Source organism: Cervus canadensis, chromosome 18, assembly GCF_019320065.1.
Source record: "Cervus canadensis isolate Bull #8, Minnesota chromosome 18, ASM1932006v1, whole genome shotgun sequence".
In the NCBI taxonomy this organism is placed as follows: Eukaryota; Metazoa; Chordata; class Mammalia; order Artiodactyla; family Cervidae; genus Cervus; species Cervus canadensis.
The window spans coordinates 38,153,438-38,174,306 of record NC_057403.1 but is presented as its reverse complement, the minus strand read 5'-3'; the positions used below and the strand labels follow the sequence as shown (position 1 = coordinate 38,174,306).

The window sequence follows — 20,869 nt, the reverse complement described above, 5'->3', positions numbered from 1 at the left end:
GATTCGCCGTTTGCAGCCTGGAAATCTCCCCGCCAACCAGACGCTGGCAGAATGAACCCATGATTTGGCAAACTTCGGGGCTTGGGTGGCCAATAATACCAGCGACTGGTTTGTTAATTAACTATTGAAAGTGAAAGTCGCTCAGTCAGTGTCCGACTCTTTGCCACCCCATGGACTACACAATCCGTGGAATTCTCCAAGCCAGAATACTGAGTGGATAGCGTTTCCCTTCTCTAGGGGATCTTCCCAACCCAGGAATCGAACCCAGGTCTCCCGCATTGCGGGCGTATTCTTACCAGCTGAGCCACAAAGGAAGCCCTAATTAACTGTTGGAGGTTGCTTAATTGAGCATCTGTTGTATCCAGGAGCCAGTGACAACTCACACGCTGTCATTTATTTTTCTCAGCAAGCCTACAGGTGGGTGCTGTCACTCCCATTCTCCCAGCTGAGCTGATCCTTGGAAGCAGGTAACTTTTAAAAAGTAAACAGAAGCATTCATTAAGCGGTGGAGCTGAAATTCATGCCCATCTATCTTGCTTCACAGCCAGCGCTGTTTTCTCTGAACTTTGACATTTCCAGGATCTGGACAGTAAATATGCTAGATCCTTCTGGAAGCTATTAAAAACCTAGACAACAGGACCCAAAGGACTCGCTTATGCTAAGCCCCACTCACCAACCAAGACTTAATTATCGTTTTGACTCTCCAGTCAATCAGGCATCATCTGATCAGCACTAGTTAGATCTGTGGTCCCCATCCTTTTTTGGCACCCGCGGCCGGTTTTGTGGAAGACCTCCCCTGGGGAGGAGACGGTTTCAGGATAATTGAAGTGCATTACACTTATTGTGTAATAATATTGTGCACTTTATTTGTAGTATTATGACATCTGCTCCACCTCAGATCAGATCATCAGGCATTAGATCCCAGAGGCTGGGAACCGCTGAGTTAGGTAACCTGATAGACCCCCTGCATTCCCTAGGAAAGGAATCTTGCAACAACCAATTTCCTTGTTCCCGCTCCCTTCTGCCTTTAAAAGTCTTTCATTTTGTACACCTCTTCAGAGCTCCTTTCTGTTGGACTGGATTGCTGCCCTATTTGAATCATTTTTTTTTTGTTTGTTCAAATAAAATCTTGAAAATTTTAATATGCTTCAGTTTATCTTTTATCAAATATACAATCAATACGTGGTCGTCTGGACAGACAACTAGGGAGTGGGGAGAAGCTGGCCTTCGTAGCTCCCCTGTAGGTTAACGGAAACGCAGATTCCGCAGAGCGGGAGCCTGTGGCAGGGTGTGGGGGACCTGGCGTGCACCCAAGTGCGGCTGCAGTGACCTGCGCATGCACGCGCCAGGGCGGGAAGCCTAGAAGCGCTGCACGTGGCCGGGGTGGCCGTTGCAGACTTGGCACAGGGCCTGGCAGAGAGGTGCGCTGAATAGGGGGACCGGCGGGAAAGTGCTGCTGCTGGGTCTGCAGGGGCGATGCAGACCCTGAAACCGAAGTCGAAGTCTCGGCCCTTCTGCTTCAGCGTGAAAGGCCACGTGAAGCTGATACGATTGGTGAGGGCGGGGCTGGGGGACTGGGGGGGCGGAGTCCCCGCGCACTCCCCTGCTAGGAGATCAAGCTGCCAAGTATGAAGCTTATGCTCCTTAGTCTCCTTCTCTCTTTCAACTTTGTTTCTATCAAGGCCTTCTTAAAGGGAAGGCATTTCTCCCTACACCCTGGGGGTGGAAGGAGAGAGAGCAACTGTCGTCTTCATCAGAGGCTTTCTGTACCCAGTGGTAGCCAGGGGTTAGTCGCTCAGTCGTGTCCCACTCTTTGAGACCCCATGGACTGTAGCCCGCCAGGCTCCTCGGCCCATGGGATTCTCCAGGCAAGCGTACTGGAGTGGGTTGCCATGACCTTCTCCAGAGGATCTTTCCTGGTAGCTCGAGACGGTAAAGAATCTGCCTGCAATGCAGGAGACCCGGGTTCGATCCCTGGGTCAGGAAGATCCCCTCGAGAAGGGCATGACTACCCACTCCAGTATGCTTGCCTGGAGAATCCCATGGACAGAGGAGTGTGGCAGGCTACAATCCATGGGGTCTCAAAGAGTCGAACACAACTAAGCGGCTGACACTTTACAGACCCACTCATAAAACAAGTTCTGCACACCTGCATGAATGGCCTACACTTGGACCCCCAAACCAGTTACCCAGGTTACCATGTGAGGCTGCTGCAGTTGTACATTCAGACGCCAATGAGATTAAAACCAAAACCAAAAAATGCACGGAGGGGTTTCAGAGGATGCTGTGTTTACTTACTATAACTCACAAGTTTTTTGGGGTTTTTTCCCCCAAGCTTTATTGAGATACTTCATATATGATAAAGCTTACTAATTTAAAGGGTACAACTAAATGTTTTTAGTACACTCATAGGTGTGTAGTGATATCTCATTGTGTTTTTTAAATTATTTTTTTAATTGAAGGATAATTGCTTTACAGAAATCTGTCAAACCTCAACATGAATCAGTCATAGGTATACATATATCCTTCCTCCCTTTTGAACTTCCCTCTCAACTCCCTCCCCATCCCACGCTTCTAAGATGGATACAGAGCCTCTGTTTGAGTTTCCTGAGCCATACAGCAAATTCCCCTTGGCTATGTAAGTTTCCATGTTACTCTTTCCATACGTCTCACCTCTCCTCCCCTCTCCCCACGTCCGTAAGTCTATTCTCTATGTCTGTTTCTCCATTGCTGCCCTGTAAATAAATTCTTCAGTACCATTTTTCTAGATTCCGTATATATGTGTTAGAATACGATATTTATCTTTCTCTTTCTGACTTACTTCACTCTGTATAATAGGCTCTAGGTTCATCCACCTCATTAGGACTGACTCAAATGTATTCCTTTTTATGGTTGAGTAATATTCCATTGTATATGTACCACAACTTCTTTATCCATTCATCTGTCGATGGACATCTAGGTTGCTTCCATGTTCCAGCTATTGTAAATAGTGCTGCAAAGAACAATGGGATACATGTGTATTTTTCAATTTTGGTTTCCTCAGAATATATGCCTAGGAGTGGGATTGCTGGTCATATGGTGGTTTTATTCCTAGTTTTTCAAGGAATCTCCATACCATCTTCCATAGTGGCTGTATCAATTTAAATTCCCACCAACAGTGCAAGAGCATTCCCTTTTCTCCACACCCTCTCCAGCATTTATTGTTTGTAGACTTTTTGATTATGGCGATTCTGACTGGTGTGAAGTGATATCTCATTGTAGTTTTGATGTGCATTTCTCTAATAATGTGCAGTGTTGAGCATATTTTCATGTGTTTGTTAGCCATCTGTATGTCTTCTTTGGAGAAATTTCTGTTTAGGTCTTTTCCCCACTTTTTGATTGGGTTGTTTTTCTGGTATTGAGTTGTATGAGCTGCTTGTATATGTTGGAAATTAATCCTTTGTCAGTTGTTTCCTTTGCTATTATTTTCTCCCATTCTGAGGGTTGTCTTTTCACCTTTCTCATAGTTTTCTTTGCTGTATAAAAGCTTTTAAGTTTAATCAGGTCCCACTTGTTTGCTTTTGTTTTTATTTCCATTAATCTAGAAGGTGGGTCATGGAGGATCTTGCTTTGATTTATGTCATCGAGTATTCTGCCTATGTTTTCCTCTAAGAGTTTTATAGTTTCTGGTCTTACATTTAGGTCTTTAATCCATTTTGAGTTTATCTTTGTGTATGGTGTTAGGAAGTGTTCTAATTTCATTCTTTTACATGTAGCTGTCCAGTTTTCCCAGCAACATTTATTGAAGAGGCTGTCTTTGCCCCATTGTATATTCTTGCCTCTTTTGTCAAAAATAAGGTACTCATAGGGGCATGGGTTTATTTCTGGGCTTTCTATCTTGTTCCATTGGTCTATATTTCTGTTTTTGTGCCAGTACCACAATGTCTTGATGACTGTAGCTTTGTAGTATAATCTGAAGTCAGGAAGGTTGATTCCTCCAGCTCCATTCTTCTTTTCAAGACTGCTCTGACTATTTGGGGTCTTTTGTGTTTCCATATGAATTGTGAAATTTTTTGTTCTAGATCTGTGAAAAATGCCATTGGTAATTTGGTAGGGATCTCATTGAATCTGTAGATTGTGTTTGGTAGTATAGTCATTTTCACAATATTGATTCCTCCTACCCAGGAACATGGAATATCTCTCCATCTGTTTGTGTCATCTTTGATTTCTTTCATCAGTGTCTTATAATTTTCTGTGTAGAGTTCTTTTATCTCCTTAGGTAAGTTTATTCCTAGATATTTTATTCTTTTCGTTGCAATGGTGAATGGGATTGATTCCTTAATTTCTTTTTCAGATTTTTCATTGTTAGTATATAGAAATGTAAGTGATTTCTGTGTATTATTTTGTATCCTGCAACTTTGCTAAATTCACTGATTAGCTCTAGTAATTTTCTGATACTATCTTTAGGGTTTTCTATGTACAATATCATTCATCTGCAAATAGTGAGAGCTTTACTTCTTCTTTTCTGATCTGGATTCCTTTTCTTTCTTTTTCTTCTCTGATTGCTGTAGCTAGGACTTCCAGAACTATGTTGAATAATAGTGGTGAAAGTGGACACCCTTGTCTTGTTCCTGATCTTAGGGGGAATGCTTTCAGTTTTTCACCATTGAGTATAATGTTTGCTGTAGGTTTATCATATGTGGCCTTTACTATGTTGAGGCAGGTTTCTTCTATGCCCATTTTTTGAAGAGTTTTAATAATAAATGGGTGCTGAATTTTGTCAAAGGCTTTTTTCTGAATCTATTGAGATTATCATATGGTTTTTATCTTTCAATTTGTTCATATGGTGTATTACATTGATTGATTTGCATATATTGAAGAATCCTTGCATCCCTGGAATAAACCCAACTTGATCATGACGTATGAGCTTTCTGATGTGCTGCTGAATTCTTTTTGCTAAAATTTTGTTGAGGATTTTTGCGTCTATGTTTATCAGTGATATTGGCCTGTAGTTTTCTTTTTTTGTGTTTTCTTTATCTGGCTTCAGTATCAGGGTGATGGTGGCCTCATAGAATGAGTTTGGAAGTATTCCTTCCTCTGCAATTTTTTAAAAGAGTTTTAGAAGGATAGGCATTCAGTTCAGTTCAGTTCAGTCTCTCAGTCATGTCTGACTCTTTGCAACCCCATGAATCACAGCACGCCAGGCCTCCCTGTCCATCACCAACTCCTGGAGTTCACTCAAACTCATGTCCATCGAGTCGGTGATGCCATCCAGCCATCTCATTTTCTGTCATCCCCTTCTTCTCCTGCCCCCAATCCTTCCCAGCATCAGGGTCTTCTCCAATGAGTCAACTCTTCGCATGAGGTGGCCAAAGTATTGGAGTTTCAGCTTCAGCATCAGTCCTTCCAATAAAAAAGATAGGCATTAGCTCTTCTCTAAATGTTTGATAGCATTCTCCTGTGAAGCCATCTGGACTGGGCTTTTGTTTTTTGGGAGATTTTTGATCACAGCTTCAATTTCATTGCTTGTAATTGGGTTGTTCATAATTTCTATTTCTTCTTGGTTCAGTCTTGGAAGATTGGACTTTTCTAAGAATCTGTCCATTTCTTCCAGGTTATCCATTTTATTGCCCTATAATTGTTCATAATAGTCTCTTATAATCCTTTGTATTTCTGCATTGCCTATTGTAACCTCTCCTTTTTCATTTCTAATTCTGTTGATTTGATTCTTCTCTCTTATTTTCTTGATGGGTCTGGCCAAAGGTTTGTCAATTTTGTTTATCTTCTCAAAGAACCAGCTAGCTTTATTCATCTTTACTATTGTTTCTTTCATTTTTTTTTTATTTCTGCTCTGATCTTTATGATTTCTTTCCTTCTAATAATTTTGGGGTTTTTTTGTTCTTCTTTTTCCAGTTGTTTTAGGTGTAAAGTTAGGTTGTCTATTCAATGTTTTCCTTGTTTCTTGGGGTAGGATTGTATTGCTATAAACTTACCTCTTAGAACTGCTTTTACTGCATCCCATATGCTTTGAGTTGTCGTATTTTCACTGTCATTTGTTTCTAGAAGTTTTTTTATTTCCCTTTTGATTTCTTCAGTAACCTGTTGGTTATTTAGAAACGTATTGTTCAATCTTCATGTGCTTGTGTTTTTTACAGTATAACTCACAAGTTTGGATCTGAGTGAGCTCAAGGCTGATAGAGCCCAGAGCAAGGACAGTGGAACTGCACATTCCTGGGGTGTCAGACCTGCCAAGAGATTGCAGCTAGTTCTGGATAGAGATTTGGGAGAGAATGGACTGTCATTTGGAGGATGATGACTGGCTAGTTAGAGAAGTGGAAATTATCCTAGGAGACTATGTTGAAGAAACTAAAGAACAGGGGAAGGAAAAAAAAATAATTCTTAAATTTTAAAGAGGTGACCTATAAGTAGAGGGGATAGAAAGTTAAAGCTTACAAGGAAACAGCCCCGCTTAATATGAGAAAGAGTTTTCTATTGGGAAAGTGCCAAAATAAGTGGCCACTTGGGAAGGCAGTACATTCCCAGAGAGAAGAGGTACCAGGTAGGTGCAGGCAAGTTCCTGGTGAGCACGTTGTAATGGCAGCTCAGACTCCAGGTGAGTGGGCAGAACAAACTGTATGCAAGGCCCTTCCGCACCAAAGTCTGTGATTCTGAAAAACATAACATACTGCAAGTCAGAAGGCCTGAGGGAAGTTTAGAAAACTGCTTGAGTTCAAAGAGCTTCCCTGGTGGCTCAGAATCCCTGGTAAAGAATCCACCTGCAGTGTAGGAGACCTGGGTTTGATCCCCAGGTCAGGAAGATCCCCTGGTAAAGGAAATGGCAACCCACTCCAGTATTCTTGCCTGGAGAATTCCACGGACAGAGGAACCTGGCTACAATCCATGGGGTCGAAAAGAGTTGGACATACTGGGCAACTAACACACTTTCACTTCAAAGAACAGAGAAATTCCCTTGGGTTGGGACTAAATAATCAGGAAAGAAGTGACTGGAAGTTCTGGGGTTCTGAAAGCTCTGGAACACTGGAGGAGAAACAGGATTTTGTGAGAAAGTTTTGGCTTTTGACATATGAATTTCCTCCAGAAACATTTTGAATATTTACTGTCTTCCCAGCCCTGAGTTAGGACTTGAAACAACAAAGACACCCAAGATAAAAGTCCCTGACTCATGGGGTCCTTCAGTTTAGACAGAGTCAGACACACAAGCAGATAGTTTTGATGTTTGATAAGATGAAGTTAGGGTACAGAGTGAGGCATTTAAACAAGGAGGTATCAGGAAGCTTCTTAGGGGGACACAGGTAGGGTTTAAGGGACAGTCACCTGAGTAAAGGCTTGGAGGCAAAAAAAAAAAGCATGATTTATAAGAATCCATAACAAGTTGAGTGCTGCTTTATTTTTTCCATTCAACAAATATTTATGGAATGCCTGCCATGTTCCAGGCACTGTTTCTGGCTCTTGGGAAGTATCAGGGAACAAAGCAAAGATCCTTGTACTCATGGAGTTTATGTATTGGGGTGGGAGGAAGGGAAAAAAAAACAACAAACAGAAAAAATAAATAAATGGTGTAGTGTTCTAGAAGAGGGTAGGTGCTATGGAACAAAAGAAAACTAAGGCCAGGTAAGAGAGCATAAGAGAAGGAAGGGTTGAAGAGGATGGTTGCAGGTTGTAAGACTAGAATGGTCAGATTAGGCCCTGTTGAGATGACTTCTGAGCAAAGTGTTAAGGGAGATGAGAGAGTTAACCATGAATACATTGGGTTAGCCAAAAAGATTGCTCCGTTGTTTCCATAGATGTTATAGAAAACCCCAAATGAACTTTTTGGCCAACCCAATGTGAAGGAAAAAGTGCTTTAGGCAAAGGAAAACCCAGTACAATGGCCCTACAGCAGGAATGTACCTGAAGTGTTCAAGGAAAAGCAAGAAAACCAGTACAGCTGGGGTGGAGTGACATGGGGACATGACACAGTGGGAGATGAAGGTTTTGAATAAAGTTTTATATGCTCTGACTAACACTTTTAAAAGTGCACCAGCAGCTATGGTGACAATAGACGGGGCTGGGGGGTTGGGGGACAGGAGGATTCCTGCAGAGGCAAGGGTAGAAAAAAAGATGATCAGTTAGAGCTACTGCAATAATCTGGGCAAGAGATGACTGTGGCTCAGACCAGGCCTCTAGCAGAGTAGGTTATAAGAAATGGTCACATTTGGGATATATATTGAAAGTAGCCCCAACAAGATTTGCTGATGAACCAGGTGTGGTGTGAAAAAGACAGAGGAGTCCGAGATCCCACCAAAGTTTTTGGCCTAAGCAACTGGAAGAATGGAACTGCCATCCACTGAAAGCCTGTGGGTAAAGCAGATGTAACCAGAGAAACAGAAGTTCAATTTTGGATTTCATTGTTAGAGATGTCTATTAGACATTCAAGTGGCAATACTGAATAGGCATTTGGAATATACAAGACTGGATTGTAGGAGAGATTGGCACTGCAGAAATGTGTTCTAAGTCCCTTCAGTCATGTCCAATTCTGTGTGACCCTTTGGACTGTAGCCCGCCAGGCTCCTCTGTCCATGGGATTCTCCAGGCACAAATATTACAGTGGGTAGCCGTGTTTTCCTCCATGGGATCTTCCCGACTCAGGGATCGAACCCAAGTCTCCTGCAACTCCTGCACTGCAGGCATATTCTTTACCATTGAGCCACCAGGAAGCCACTGCAGAAATAGAGGTATTTAAAGTCATAAGACTGATGAGGTCATCAAGAGGTGATTGTACATAGAGTGGAGAAGAGGACCATGGATTGAGCCCTGGAACACTTCAACATTAAGAGGTTGGGGGGAGGAGGAAGAACCAACAAAGGAGAATGAAAGTGAAAGTCGTTGAATCATGTCCAATTCTTTGTGACCCCATGGACTGTAGCCTGCCAGGCTCCTCTGTCCATAGAATTCTCCAGACCAGAATACTGGAGTGGGAAGCCGTTCCCTTCTTCAGGGGATTTTCCCAACCCAGAGATCTAACCCAGGTCTCCTGCATTGCTGGCAGATTCTTTACTGTCTGAGCCACCAGAGAAAACTTTGGTTTTCTTCTCTCTCTTCTTTGGAAGAATGAGAGAGAGAGCAATTAGGAAAGTGAGAGGAACCAAGAGTACGGTGTCCTAGAAGCCAAATGAAGAAAATTCTCAAGAGAATGATCAACTGTGACAAATACTGATAACAGTTCAAATAAGATGAGGACTGAGAATTGAACACTGGAATCATCCTGTAGATAAATTGTCAACAGCTCTTTGCTAAAGTAGACAGGAGCTGAGTCATGGAAGATTTGAACACCATGGTGAAGGGAGGCTCTATTCTGAAAACCATGGGGAACCCCTGAAGGGTTTTAAACAGGTGGAGAGTTGCACAGATCTTCATTTTAGAAATTTCACTATAGTATCTTTGTCATGTTAGTTCAAGGAAAAAATACTGAAGAGCAGTAACTGGAGTGACTAAGTGGATTCCCAAAATGTTTAGGCATTAAGTCAGCAGGACCTGATGATTGGTTTGTTGTGGGCAGTAAGTTGGAGCAGTGATCTTAGGTTTCCAGGGCAGGTGAAAAGAGAGATGGTCATATCACCAATTAAGATAGTGAATACAGGAGCAAGGGACAAGGTGACATCAGTTTTGCCCACAGTGAATTGAAGATTCCTGTAGGTTATTCAGATGTTCTAAATGGCTGTTTATGTGTGAGATGTTAAAGATACACCTGGGGTAGAGACTCAGATTTGTTGAGTGGGTTGTGGATAGAATCTAAACAAATGTCAGTATTTTAAAGTGATGTGTAAAAGGAAAGCCCACCAAGGGAGAATGGTTTCAGAGGAATAAGAACTCAAAGAGGTGACATGGGAGTCAAGAAGTAGAAAAGTAGGAAAAAGCCAATAGCAAGTAAGTCATGGGGGTCCAGTAGCATGATTGAAAAATGTTTGTTAAATTTAGTAATTCTGAAATTATTGATGATCTTGGCAAAAGCAGTCTACATAGAGAGATGAAGAAATGTTTGAGATATTAATGAAATATTGAAAAATTAACTGAAAATGAATGCCAGGAGACAGGAAAATTATAAGAGCTGTTAAGTATGGATTGGGGGAGAATCCAGGGTGACTGAAATCATGGGAAATGTGCCCAATTCCAAGGTTACAGATGATGGGGACTGAAAACTGACCCTTGATTTCATAACCCATGAACTCAAGACCTTATTTGGTTCAGTAGAGTAAATGAAGTGATTTGAGATATGTTGCTGATAGTAATTATATTAATTATAAAGAAAAGTTACTTAGTAAACTAGTTATATTTACTGTAAAAGAAACTGACCAATTTAGAAGTTTCAAAGTAAGCTACTTTTACACTAATAAAGTAACTGATAGACTTATGAATAAGTAGCCTATATAGATCCAAGGTTAAAAAGAGAATGTGGATGCTGACAGACTGATCATAAAAGTCTAATCAGCAAAGACTCCTGCCAAAATCATTTTCCAAGTCCACAGAGACTTTGAATAAAGCTGTATCTCCTGTAAGAACATTACAACATCAACAGACTCTCAGGGACCTACCAGCTTATTTTTTCCTTTAAGTCACTTATCAGTTCTCTTTTCTACATCTTCATTTGGAAACAAGGAAATTAGATTAGATTAATTATCTTGGTTTTTTTTCACTTAAATTTTTGTTCATTCTGATTGCATTATGTTTACGTAAGAGAAAATGCATTAAAAAGTGATGTACCAGAATTGGGTTTTGTTTTTTTTTTTTTTTTTCCTTTTCTTCTCCACAGGGTTCTTCAGAGAATTGTTTTTCTCTGACACTTTGTTTTAAACTTTCCTTCCCAGTATTTTTCTTTTTAAAAAATTAATTTTTATTTATTTTTGACTGTGCTGGGTCTTCATTGCCACATGGGCTTTTCTCTAGTTTCAGCAAGCAGGGGCTACTCTCTAGTTGCACTGCACAAGCTTCTCATTGTGGCAGCTTCTCTCGTTGCAGAGCACAGGCTCTAGAGCTCGTGGGCTTCAGAAGTTATAGCACGTGGGCTCAACAGTTGTGGCTCCTGGGCTCTAGGGCACAGGCTCAATAGTTGTGGTGCTCAGGCTTAGCTGCTCCATAGCATGTGGATCCTCTCAGACCAGGGATCGAGTCTGTGTCTTCTGCATTGGTAGATGGATTCTTCACCACTTAGCCACCAGAGAAGCACCCCCAGTGTTTTTCATGGCAACACTCTAAGTTTAAATTTGACAGATTCCAGATTTTTGTTACATGTTAAGGAGTGATGAGGAAGATAAGGAATTATAACAGCCAGTACACGGGCTTTTTTTGAGAAGCATTATAGGGAGAAATAGAAAATGGGAATTTCTATGGGGAGCAGATGAAAGGAAGGGGTGTGTATGTTTTAAGAGAAGGTAACTTAGAGACTTCCCTGGTAGTCCAGTGGCTAAGGCTCCATGCTCCTAATGCAGGGGACCCAAGTTCAATCCCTGGTCAGGGAACTAGATCCCACATGCAGCAAGTAAGACTCAGCACAACCAAATAAATAAATAAATATTATTTAAAAAGAGAGAGACAAGATAACTTAGATATGTTGATAAGATGATGAGGAAAGGAGCTAGTGGAGGAGGAGAGATTGAAGGTATGAGAGGGAAAGGGAGCTATTTAGTGGGAAAAGATCAAGGGAATGGATGTGGGAAGTGATGGTATTAGGTATACAAGTGGAGAAATTAATTAAACAAAACAGAAAGGGATACCTAGTTCTCTAAAATGAAAAGAGAAGTCGACATCCATACATTTTAGTCTGCCTCTTTTAGATGTGTGTGTGAGGTATAAAGAAAAAACCCACTTATTTTGTCATTTAGAATTGATCATTTTTACAGCTTAAACTTGTTCAATAATCACTGAAGAGATCATGTTTTTTTTTTTTCCTCTAGGCACTAGTTGTGACATCTATGACCCTTTTCATCCTAGCACAAGCGCCAGAGCCGTACATTGTTGTCACTGGATTTGAAGCCACTGCTACTTTATTTTTCATAGTTTTATATATATTCAGACTTGATCAATTAATTAGCTGTTTATTTTGGCCTTTACTTGTAAGTGTTCAGTTTCATTGTTAACTACTTTTTCCTGCCGTAAAGAAACATTTTAATAAACTCTGTTGTTTAGTTTTCATAAACCTTTAAGGAATCTTTAACAGGCTTAGGAAGGAGGAACTCTATCCACTGCTATTGTGCTCTGGGGAGATCCTCAGGGAACCAGAGCAACCGTTGAGCATGGATTCTCCTCGGAGCTCCATCTATCGGTAGATACGGCTGATGTTTCTGTTAGGGAAATTCACTTAGGGGTAGATCATCAAAATAAATTTAAATTTAAGATCATGGTCAAATAAAATCATAGAGCATTCTTAATCTTTACCTCCCTTTAAAGTTCATGTTGACATGACCTCAAAATTAGGGAACAGAGATGGAGCCAGATACACAAGTATCTACATCTTACATATCCCTGATCACTAAATGGAAAATCAAAATAATTTAGAGGCTGAATAAAGCACAATGTTATCTTACTTTAAAATGTCTGTCATCATTGATGCTAAATAATTTTTAACTCATCTTGTAGAACCTTATTCAGTAGCATAGGGACTTTACCTGTCATACTCACAGCTTTAGGAATAGCTGCCCAGTGGAGCACCCAAATGGTCCAGAAACTCTTGAAATAGGCAAGTTGAAGATATTAGCTAAGATTCTTGGCCTGTCAGCCTAGACCATAAGCTGATTCTAGGAAAACCAGAGCAACTTCACTGCTCCTCTTTCAAGTCTTAGCCCCAGAATCCTATCTCCTTAGGTCTCCTTTCTGAGACCCCTGCTGCCTTTCCACCCTTTGGCCAGACTGGTAGTTGCACTGGTCTCATCCTTTTGGGTTCCAGAGCACTCATATCCAAGCTGACTAACCCTGTATTAGGGGACTTGCCTGGTGGCTCAGCAGGTAAAGAATCCTCCTGCAATGCAGATGACCCAAGATCCCTGGGGCAGGAAGATCCCCTGGAGTAGGAAATGGCAACCCACTCCAGTATTCTTGCCTGGAAAATCCAATGGACAGAGGAGCCTGGCAGGCTTCCGTCCATGGGATCGCAGGGAGTAGGACATGAGCACCTAACACTTCACTTCAACTCGTATTAAGGAGAGAGGACTTTAGAGCTATTCTCAAACCATAAACATGCCTTAAGGTGGCACTTTCTGGAACCACTTTTGAAGGCCAATGATGAGCACTTCAGGCTAATCACAAGCTGAGAAAGTCCCCAAAGTGGAGAGCTGGGGGAAGGATAGGATCTCTGTGGCATCTCTCCAAACTCCTCCTTGTGCTCCACTGTGGAACTGGAGCTGACTACAGCAAGATCTGCACAGGAGATGACAAAACCTTCCTTAGGTGGTCCTGTCACATCGTTTAGCGGCAGAAAGGACTCAGCTAAATTATCCCAAAGAGATGATGAACATGGCCCACATCCTGTTCATCTTACACCCTAAAAGTTATATAGTGCTCTTCACACTCTGCTTTTCCAAGGTTAATAAAACTTAACACATTTTAGCATTTATATCTTTCCCCCAAACTGTAATAATTCTCTGGAGCTTCTTACATGTCCCAGTAATAAACTTGGAAAATAAATTTCACAGGATATGCAGAGAGGGAGCGTGGCCTACGTGCAGCATACTGAAAAGTAGTCTCCAAATCTCTGAGACTCACCCTGGGCTGATACTGTACTCAGAAATGATGCTATCTGGTCAACTCAGTTATCACACCGTCATGAAACCCAGACTCCTCTCTGCTCTTGAGCCCATGAAATCATTTATTCCGCAAATATTAAGTATCTACTAATCCCAGGTTCTATACTAGGCTCTTTGAGAAAACAAAACACAAATCTTGCAACTGACAGACTTTCCATATAGCCAGGAAGCAAGATTGATGAGCAATTCAGTATAATATTAATAGGTGCTCCCTGGATGGTGTGAAGGTTCCTAGAGGAGAAGGAAACCAAATCATAATAGGCTTGCCTGAGGAAAACTACGCCTGAGTTGAGGGCTGGAGGATGAAAAGTAGTCAGCTGACTGATAACAGGGCTGAGAGTCCTCCCAGTACAGGGAACAGTGTGTGTGTGAGGTTCTAGGTGGAGAAAAAGCCGGACCCTCAAGGAGCTGCAGGAGTTCTGAGTGGCCACGAAGCAGAGAGGGGGCAAGAGTACAGGTTTGAGTGGCAGTAGGAGGTCAGAGCATGCAAGAATTTGAGTGTCCTGGGTTTTAACCCAAAAGCCACTGGAAGCTTTGGGAGGTTTTTAAGTAGAGTGACACAATTAGCTTATATTTGAGGAGATCGCTGGTGGCAATGTCAATAATGGCTTGAAGAGGGACAAACCAGAGGTGGGTCTCATAGACCCCTTAAAAGTCTGTTATCATAATCCAGATATGAAAACGAGAAAGGCCTAAATCAAGGTTAAAACTGTACCTGGAGAGAAAGAGTGTTGATGAAAACTGATAGGATTGGGTAACAGAAAAATCAAGGAGAGCTGCCATTTAAAGAACCGTCTTAAGAGGGTAACAAGACAGGAAGTTTAGGAGGAAGAATAGGTTTATTCGAGGGGAGAGGTGGATAATGAGTCCGGCTTAAGAAAAAGAAGGTTTTAGTGCCTTATGGGACATTCAGATGGAAATATTCAGGTCTGAGGCTTAGGAGAGAAGTTAGAGCTGCAACTTTGGGGGAATTATCACCTCGTGATGGGAAAATGGCTCTGAGGGAGAGTAAAGCAAGATGAAGGCAAGACTGGGAAACACCAACATCTGGCATGAAAAGGAGTGAGTGGTGAGAGAAGGACAGGAGAGGACCCGAGGGAGACCCGTGTCCCAGAAGTCAAGAGAGGAGAGCACTTCGAGAAGAAAGGAGAGGTGACTAATGTTATAAGTAAGGAGAGAAAGCCCAGAAAAAATTTATGTATATATATTCACTGTATTAATAGAGGCCCCGGCAGTAAAGTGGTGGGAATAGTTAGACTGAGCAGGTCAGGAGACAGCTGTGGGCAGAGGGACAGCGCTGAGTTGAAGAAACCTGGCCAGGGACCAAAGAGGGTAATGAGCAGAGTGAGGTCCCTGCAGAGTGGCAGACAGGAGCAAGGCCGGAGCACAACTGGGGCCAGTGCCTGTGACATAAGTGAAGGACACCAAGACGGCGGAAGACTCCGATTAACCTGTCGATACTTCTATCAACGGCCACTGTCTTCACTGATCAGGAAAGGGCTTGGTCACCTGCACAACAGGTCTGTGATGCATGTCATTGTCCCAGAGGTATAGTACCTAACACAGTTCATAGAGCAGGTGTCCTCTGACTGGTCCCCTCAAGTGCTCCAGCGACAGAAAACACACACAGTGAGGCAACCCAGGTTTTTGTGGTGATATGTAAGAACAGGCTCAAAATTTCTAAGAAACCTCCATTTTTGTAATTAAATTTATAGTCTACTCCATGGCATACTGATGTTTGGTTTTTAATAGACAAACAAGGCTTGAAACCACTATTAAGGATCACTGATATTCTGGGGCAGATGCATGCTTCCCTCTCCCACTACCCCACCCCCAGCTGTTATTCTCTACCCTTCCTAGAACACCATCTTTATCTGAAGCCATTTATATACACTTATTCAAATTACTACCAGGAGGCCGGCTATCTGTCTGGAGCAGAGGTGTGGTCTGTTGCCTTGAAACAGCAAAATACCCAGCAGAAAGGAGCACTAACCTAGGACAGCTAGTCTCAATATCTCCTGCAGATGAGGACTTTTTTCCTGCCTAAGTGTATCATCCACTCTTGCCCTGTCCCCATTGAATCTCTTCCTGTTTTCTTTGTAATAACTACTTTTCTAAGTTACCAGGGTTTGGAAGATTTCTATGTTAATAGTTCCTTCCTGCTACAGTTATCTGCTAATATACATAAACTATTCCAGAATAAAGACGACTTATCTTTTCCACAGTATACATCCATTCCAAATGTAAGTTGCACCTCTTAAAGCCACAGTTCAGAAATGCTTCATTTCAAGAAATTATTACATGAATGAGCTACATCATCAGAAATGATTGTGTAAGTGGCCAGCTGTTGCATACAGATGTGTGGGAGTTTTTTTTTTTCCCCGAAAATTAAGTTTATCCCGCTCAAAGTTTTATTAATTGCATTTGGAGTAACATTATAAAGTTGTTTTATGGTGTAGACCACTCCACACTTACTAAAACTGAGCATTCTGACTTCTACTTTAAACCTTCCACATAAGACATACCCAGTCCTAACCAGATGAGTTCTCTCTCCAACTACCTTTCAACAAAAAGCAAATAAGCCCTAATAAGGAATTAATGATTGGTGTGTCATACATTAAGAGACCCATTAGACATCATTGTAGACCAAATACAATATACATGTCATTTTACAATAGCAGTTTGACTTCCTAAAACTAAGTTATTTATTTAAATTTGTTTTTTTAAAAAAATGGAATTTTCAAAATCTTTAGGGAGCAGATTCATTCTCTTGGTGATCTTCATGCAACTCTGATCTTTCTATTCTGTGTTTTCAGGATATTATCAACTCAGTGGTAACAGCAGTATTCCTGATAGTTGTATCTGTGTTGGCACTGATCCCAGAAACCACAACATACACAGTCCTTGGAGGGGTAAGTGGAGGTTCTTTAGAGTTTCTCCCTTCAGGTTCAATCAGAATTCAAATTTACTTGAAAAATAGATAGAGGAACAGAAAACTAGATGGTTTTCATCCTTGAGGCTCCTATCCCAGTACACAGTACCTAGTGGCTTAATATTTTTGTGCATGAACACATGCCCTGATTAATGTGAAGGAATATGATTTCACACTAAATTTGAAGTTAACCAAATAAAGAGGTTCCTCTGTATTTCTCACAGATATATAGGGTTAGGAATCAGTTACAATACTAAGCTCTCAGAAACCTGATATCAAGCAAAAATAACAAATGGTGGATGAATTTCATAGCTATCCCTTTTCAAGAAAATTATACATCCCGCTTGTTAAGGAGAGACACACAATTCTGAGCTCAGTTATTTCTGGTCCAGATACTGCTACAGATGGAATAAACATGTGTCATGTAAGGGAATGGGTGGTAGGAAGACTTGTAACAAAAGGATTATTTTGAACACTGCTTGAAGAAAAGCTAATCAGTTTAATTTGGAAGGCAAGCCAAAACAAACCACGAGTCAAGTAATTTAGTTACAGTTTCATCTGATATTCTTCTGAGATTTCTTAGAGGGGGTTCAAAATCATGACTTTTCTAGGTTCCAATTTAGAGACGTGAATTAGAAAGTTCTTAAATAAATCTCCCTCCAACTTCCTTATCTTTTCTTAGTATGGGCCACTTGGGAGAAGTGGCCACATATGTCAGAATCCAGTCCATGTAGTCAAAGCTATGGTTTTTTCAGTAGTCATGCACAGATGTGAGAATTGGACCATTAAGAAGGCTGAGTGCCAAAGAACTGATGCTTTCAAACTATAGTGCTGGAGAAGACTCTTGAAAATCCCTTGGACTGCAAGGAGATCAAACCAGTTACTCCTAAAGGAAATCAACCTTGAATACACATTGGGAGGACTGATGCCGAAGCTGAATCTCCAATACTTTGGCCACCTGATGTGAAGAGCTGTCTCACTAGAAAAGACCCTGATGCTGGGAAAGATTGAAGGCAGGAGGAGAAGGTGACAACAAAGGATAAGATCGTTGGATGGCATCACCGACTCAATGGACATGAGTTTGAGCAGACTCCAGGAGATGGTGAAGGACAGGGAAGCCTGGCATGCTGCAGTCCATGGCGTTCCAAAGAGTCAGACACGACTTAATGACTGAACAACAGCAAAGATTTTTCCACTTCACTAGGCCCAAAGCAATTTCATGAGGGATGAGAATTACCCTAGAAATGAGATGGTGCTGTAACAGCAATTTCCGCTAGCTATCTTTAAAGATTATTTTATCCCTCCATAGGGAGAAAGAAGGAGGAGGCACAGAATTTACTTTCATTTCCTCATTAATTCATTGATTCATTCTTTAAGTGCACTTTGGTAGGTGCTGACAAAGTATAGAGCCGTAAGCCACAGGTGGCTGAGCACTGGAAATGTGGCTGGTCTGAACTGAGATGAGCTGCACATGTAAAATACACACTGGATTTCAAAGACTTACTACTCCCCCCAAAGAATGTAGAATATTTCACTTATAATTTTATTATATTGTTGATATGTTGAAATTATATTATTTTGGATATATCAGGCTGCTGCTGCTGCTAAGTCGCATCAGTCGTGTCTGACTCTGTGCGACCCCATAGATGGCAGCCCACCAGGTTCCCCCGTCCCTGGGATTCTCCAGGCAAGAATATTAGAGTGGGTTGCCATTTCCTTCTCCTATATCAGGCTAAATAAAGTATATTATTAAAATTAATTTCACTTGTTTTTTCTTTACTTTTTAATGTGGAAATTGGAACTTTTATGATCAATTATGTGGTTTACATTGGTAACTCGTATTTCTTTTGGATGGCTCCGGACTAGAATGTGACCCCTATCCTCAAGTTGCTTAAAGCCTAATACAGGAGACAAAGTGCAAACAGCTGTATTTAAGTTGTTAGTGGATTACTACGGAGCACAAGAAAAAAGAAGCAACTACCTCTCTCTGGCAGGCTTCTCAGGTGGCTCAGTGATAAAGAATTCACCTGCCAATGCAGGAGACTCGAGTTCCATCCTTGGGTCAGGAAGATCCCCTGGAGAAGGAAATGGCAACTTATTCCATTATTCTTCCCTGGAAAATTCCATAGACAAAAGAACCCAGTGGGTTACAGTCCATGGGGTCGCAAAAGAGTCAGACACGACATAGCAACTAAACAACAACAGGCCCTCTCTCTGGCAGTGGAATCATAGTTTGCCAGGAATAAAGGGGAAGAAAGGCAGATGCTTACCGGCAGAGGAGCCAGCAGCATGCTCAGTAGCAGAGTCATGAAAGCATCTTGTAATAAGTGTTGGGTTGGTCAAACAGCTGATTCAGGTTTTTCAGTGACATCTTATGGAAGAACCCGAATGACTTTTTTGGGCAACCAAATACTTAGCGTGATCAGAATCTAGGAAGCTGTGTTTGAGATTCAGGATGGGAAAGGGACAGAGTCTGAAGCCAGACCTCCTGGGCAGTTGGATGGAGCTGGTGGTAGCACTGACATGCCTCTCTCCAGCCCGGGTGCCAGTTCTCAAATAGCCATCAGAGAACCTAAAGACCATGTTCCAGTTAATTCCCTTTACTCAGTTTTTCCTGAGGCTTATTTAGAATCTCACCCCTTATGTGGATGCGGCCCAGCCTTGGAGAGCTCACTTTGGATCATCTCATCACTCCAGTTCTCCAAAGTTCTTATCACAGCTTAAATCTTGAGCTGATGTTAACCCTGACTTTTTATCTGGTACAGTTCGCAATAGAAAAATGGAACAGTTGAACACTGGGTATAGAAATGTTGATTAGTGACTAAATATTATCAGTAGGGCTTTAAACAGTAATACTGGCGAACAGGAGATCCAGACAAGTATTTGCTTCAGAGCCCACACCACTTCAGTATTGGTTTCTGCTCACTTAAATGATCTTTCCCTTTCTCTAGGAAGGTACTGGGAAAACTTGAGAATGCAAATAAAATGATCTTTGAAATCTCTTCCCATTCCAGTATTAGATGACAAATAGGGAACCCTAACAGGAAAGGAAGCTGGCAGGCAGACCACTTAAAACCTGTGTGACCGTGGCCATCAGCAGTGACACTGTGTCTTTGTTTCAGGTGTTTGGACTCGCGGCCTCAGTGTTCTCTATTGCCGATGGGGCACTTATTTACCGGAAGCTGCTGTTTAATCCAAGTGGTCCTTATCAGAAAACTGATGCTCATGACAAACTATGAGTTTTGTAAATTTATATCCTTTTTAGTCGATGCTAAGTATTAAACATATCTCTTTTTCTAACACATACTTTCTGCAGTTCTCATTTTCATCTCAATATGGGAGCTGGAAGAAGAGATTCAGGAACTGTGCATCCAGCGCTCACTGGCACCATAACTTCCAAGGAAGCGCTGGGAATCCGGCCTGAATCGGATCTGATCCCTTTTCCTACTCCTGGGCCCAAGGTGGGTGGCGGGCGGGGAGGCAGAAGGAGAAAGCGCCCGGACCACCGAAATGGTCCCCAGAGCTCACTCCCCTCGGCTGGCTGGCAAGACGGAGGTGGCGGCATTGCGGGGATCTCGAGTTCCCCGGCGTCACATCCCGGTGGCTAGGAGGGTGCCTGGGGGGCTGGGTTTATCCGCGGGGAGCGACAGCTGCGTGCGCCCGCGAGGGAGAGGCGGTCAGCAGCCGTTGGGGCGAGACGCCGGTTCCCAGAGGAGGGCTGGCCGCCGCCGTGCAAGGTTCAGAGCCGCAGGGCCCGTCAGACACCACCAGGCCCAGGGGTCCACCATGGATGCTGAAAAGGACAACCCACCTTCGAAGGGCTCGAAATCCCGGGGGACTCTCTTGCGCTCTGTACACATCGCAGAGGGGGCGCATCCCGAGCGCTCGGGTCGATCCACACCCTCCAAGCGCGGCGTCAGCGCAGCGCCCTCAGCATCCATACTCAAGCCGCCTTCAACCCCCACGACCCTCAGCCAAGAAGAGAAGGAGGCCATCCAAAAGCGTGCTGAGGGCCGGGCCAAAGTCCCGCCCAAATTCAGGGACAGCATCAAGCGTTTTTTCTTCTCGCCCACAGGAGCCTTGAAGATCATTAGGCTGGTGAGCAGAGAGAGTTGGTGACCCGCTGGGCAGATGCAAGGGTGGAGGCAGGCCGACTTGGCCT

General features: G+C 42.4%; 1 protein-coding gene across 5 annotated transcripts in view; it reads left to right on the top strand.

The window, feature by feature from the left end:
* Nucleotides 1-20,869, top strand: part of LOC122420932 (chemokine-like factor) — a 32,033-nt gene that overhangs the window by 146 nt on the left and 11,018 nt on the right. For 2 of the 5 annotated variants that reach the window (XM_043436538.1, XM_043436539.1), the window contains exon 1: nucleotides 19,944-20,805. In XM_043436538.1, coding sequence (XP_043292473.1) covers nucleotides 20,218-20,805 — 588 coding nt within the window. In that variant the 5' untranslated portion in view covers nucleotides 19,944-20,217. Of the gene's footprint in view, nucleotides 1-2; nucleotides 1,555-11,930; nucleotides 12,090-16,591; nucleotides 16,688-19,829; nucleotides 20,806-20,869 lie in introns of those variants that run through there. The other 3 variants (XM_043436541.1, XM_043436542.1, XM_043436540.1) reach the window with 3 other exon arrangements.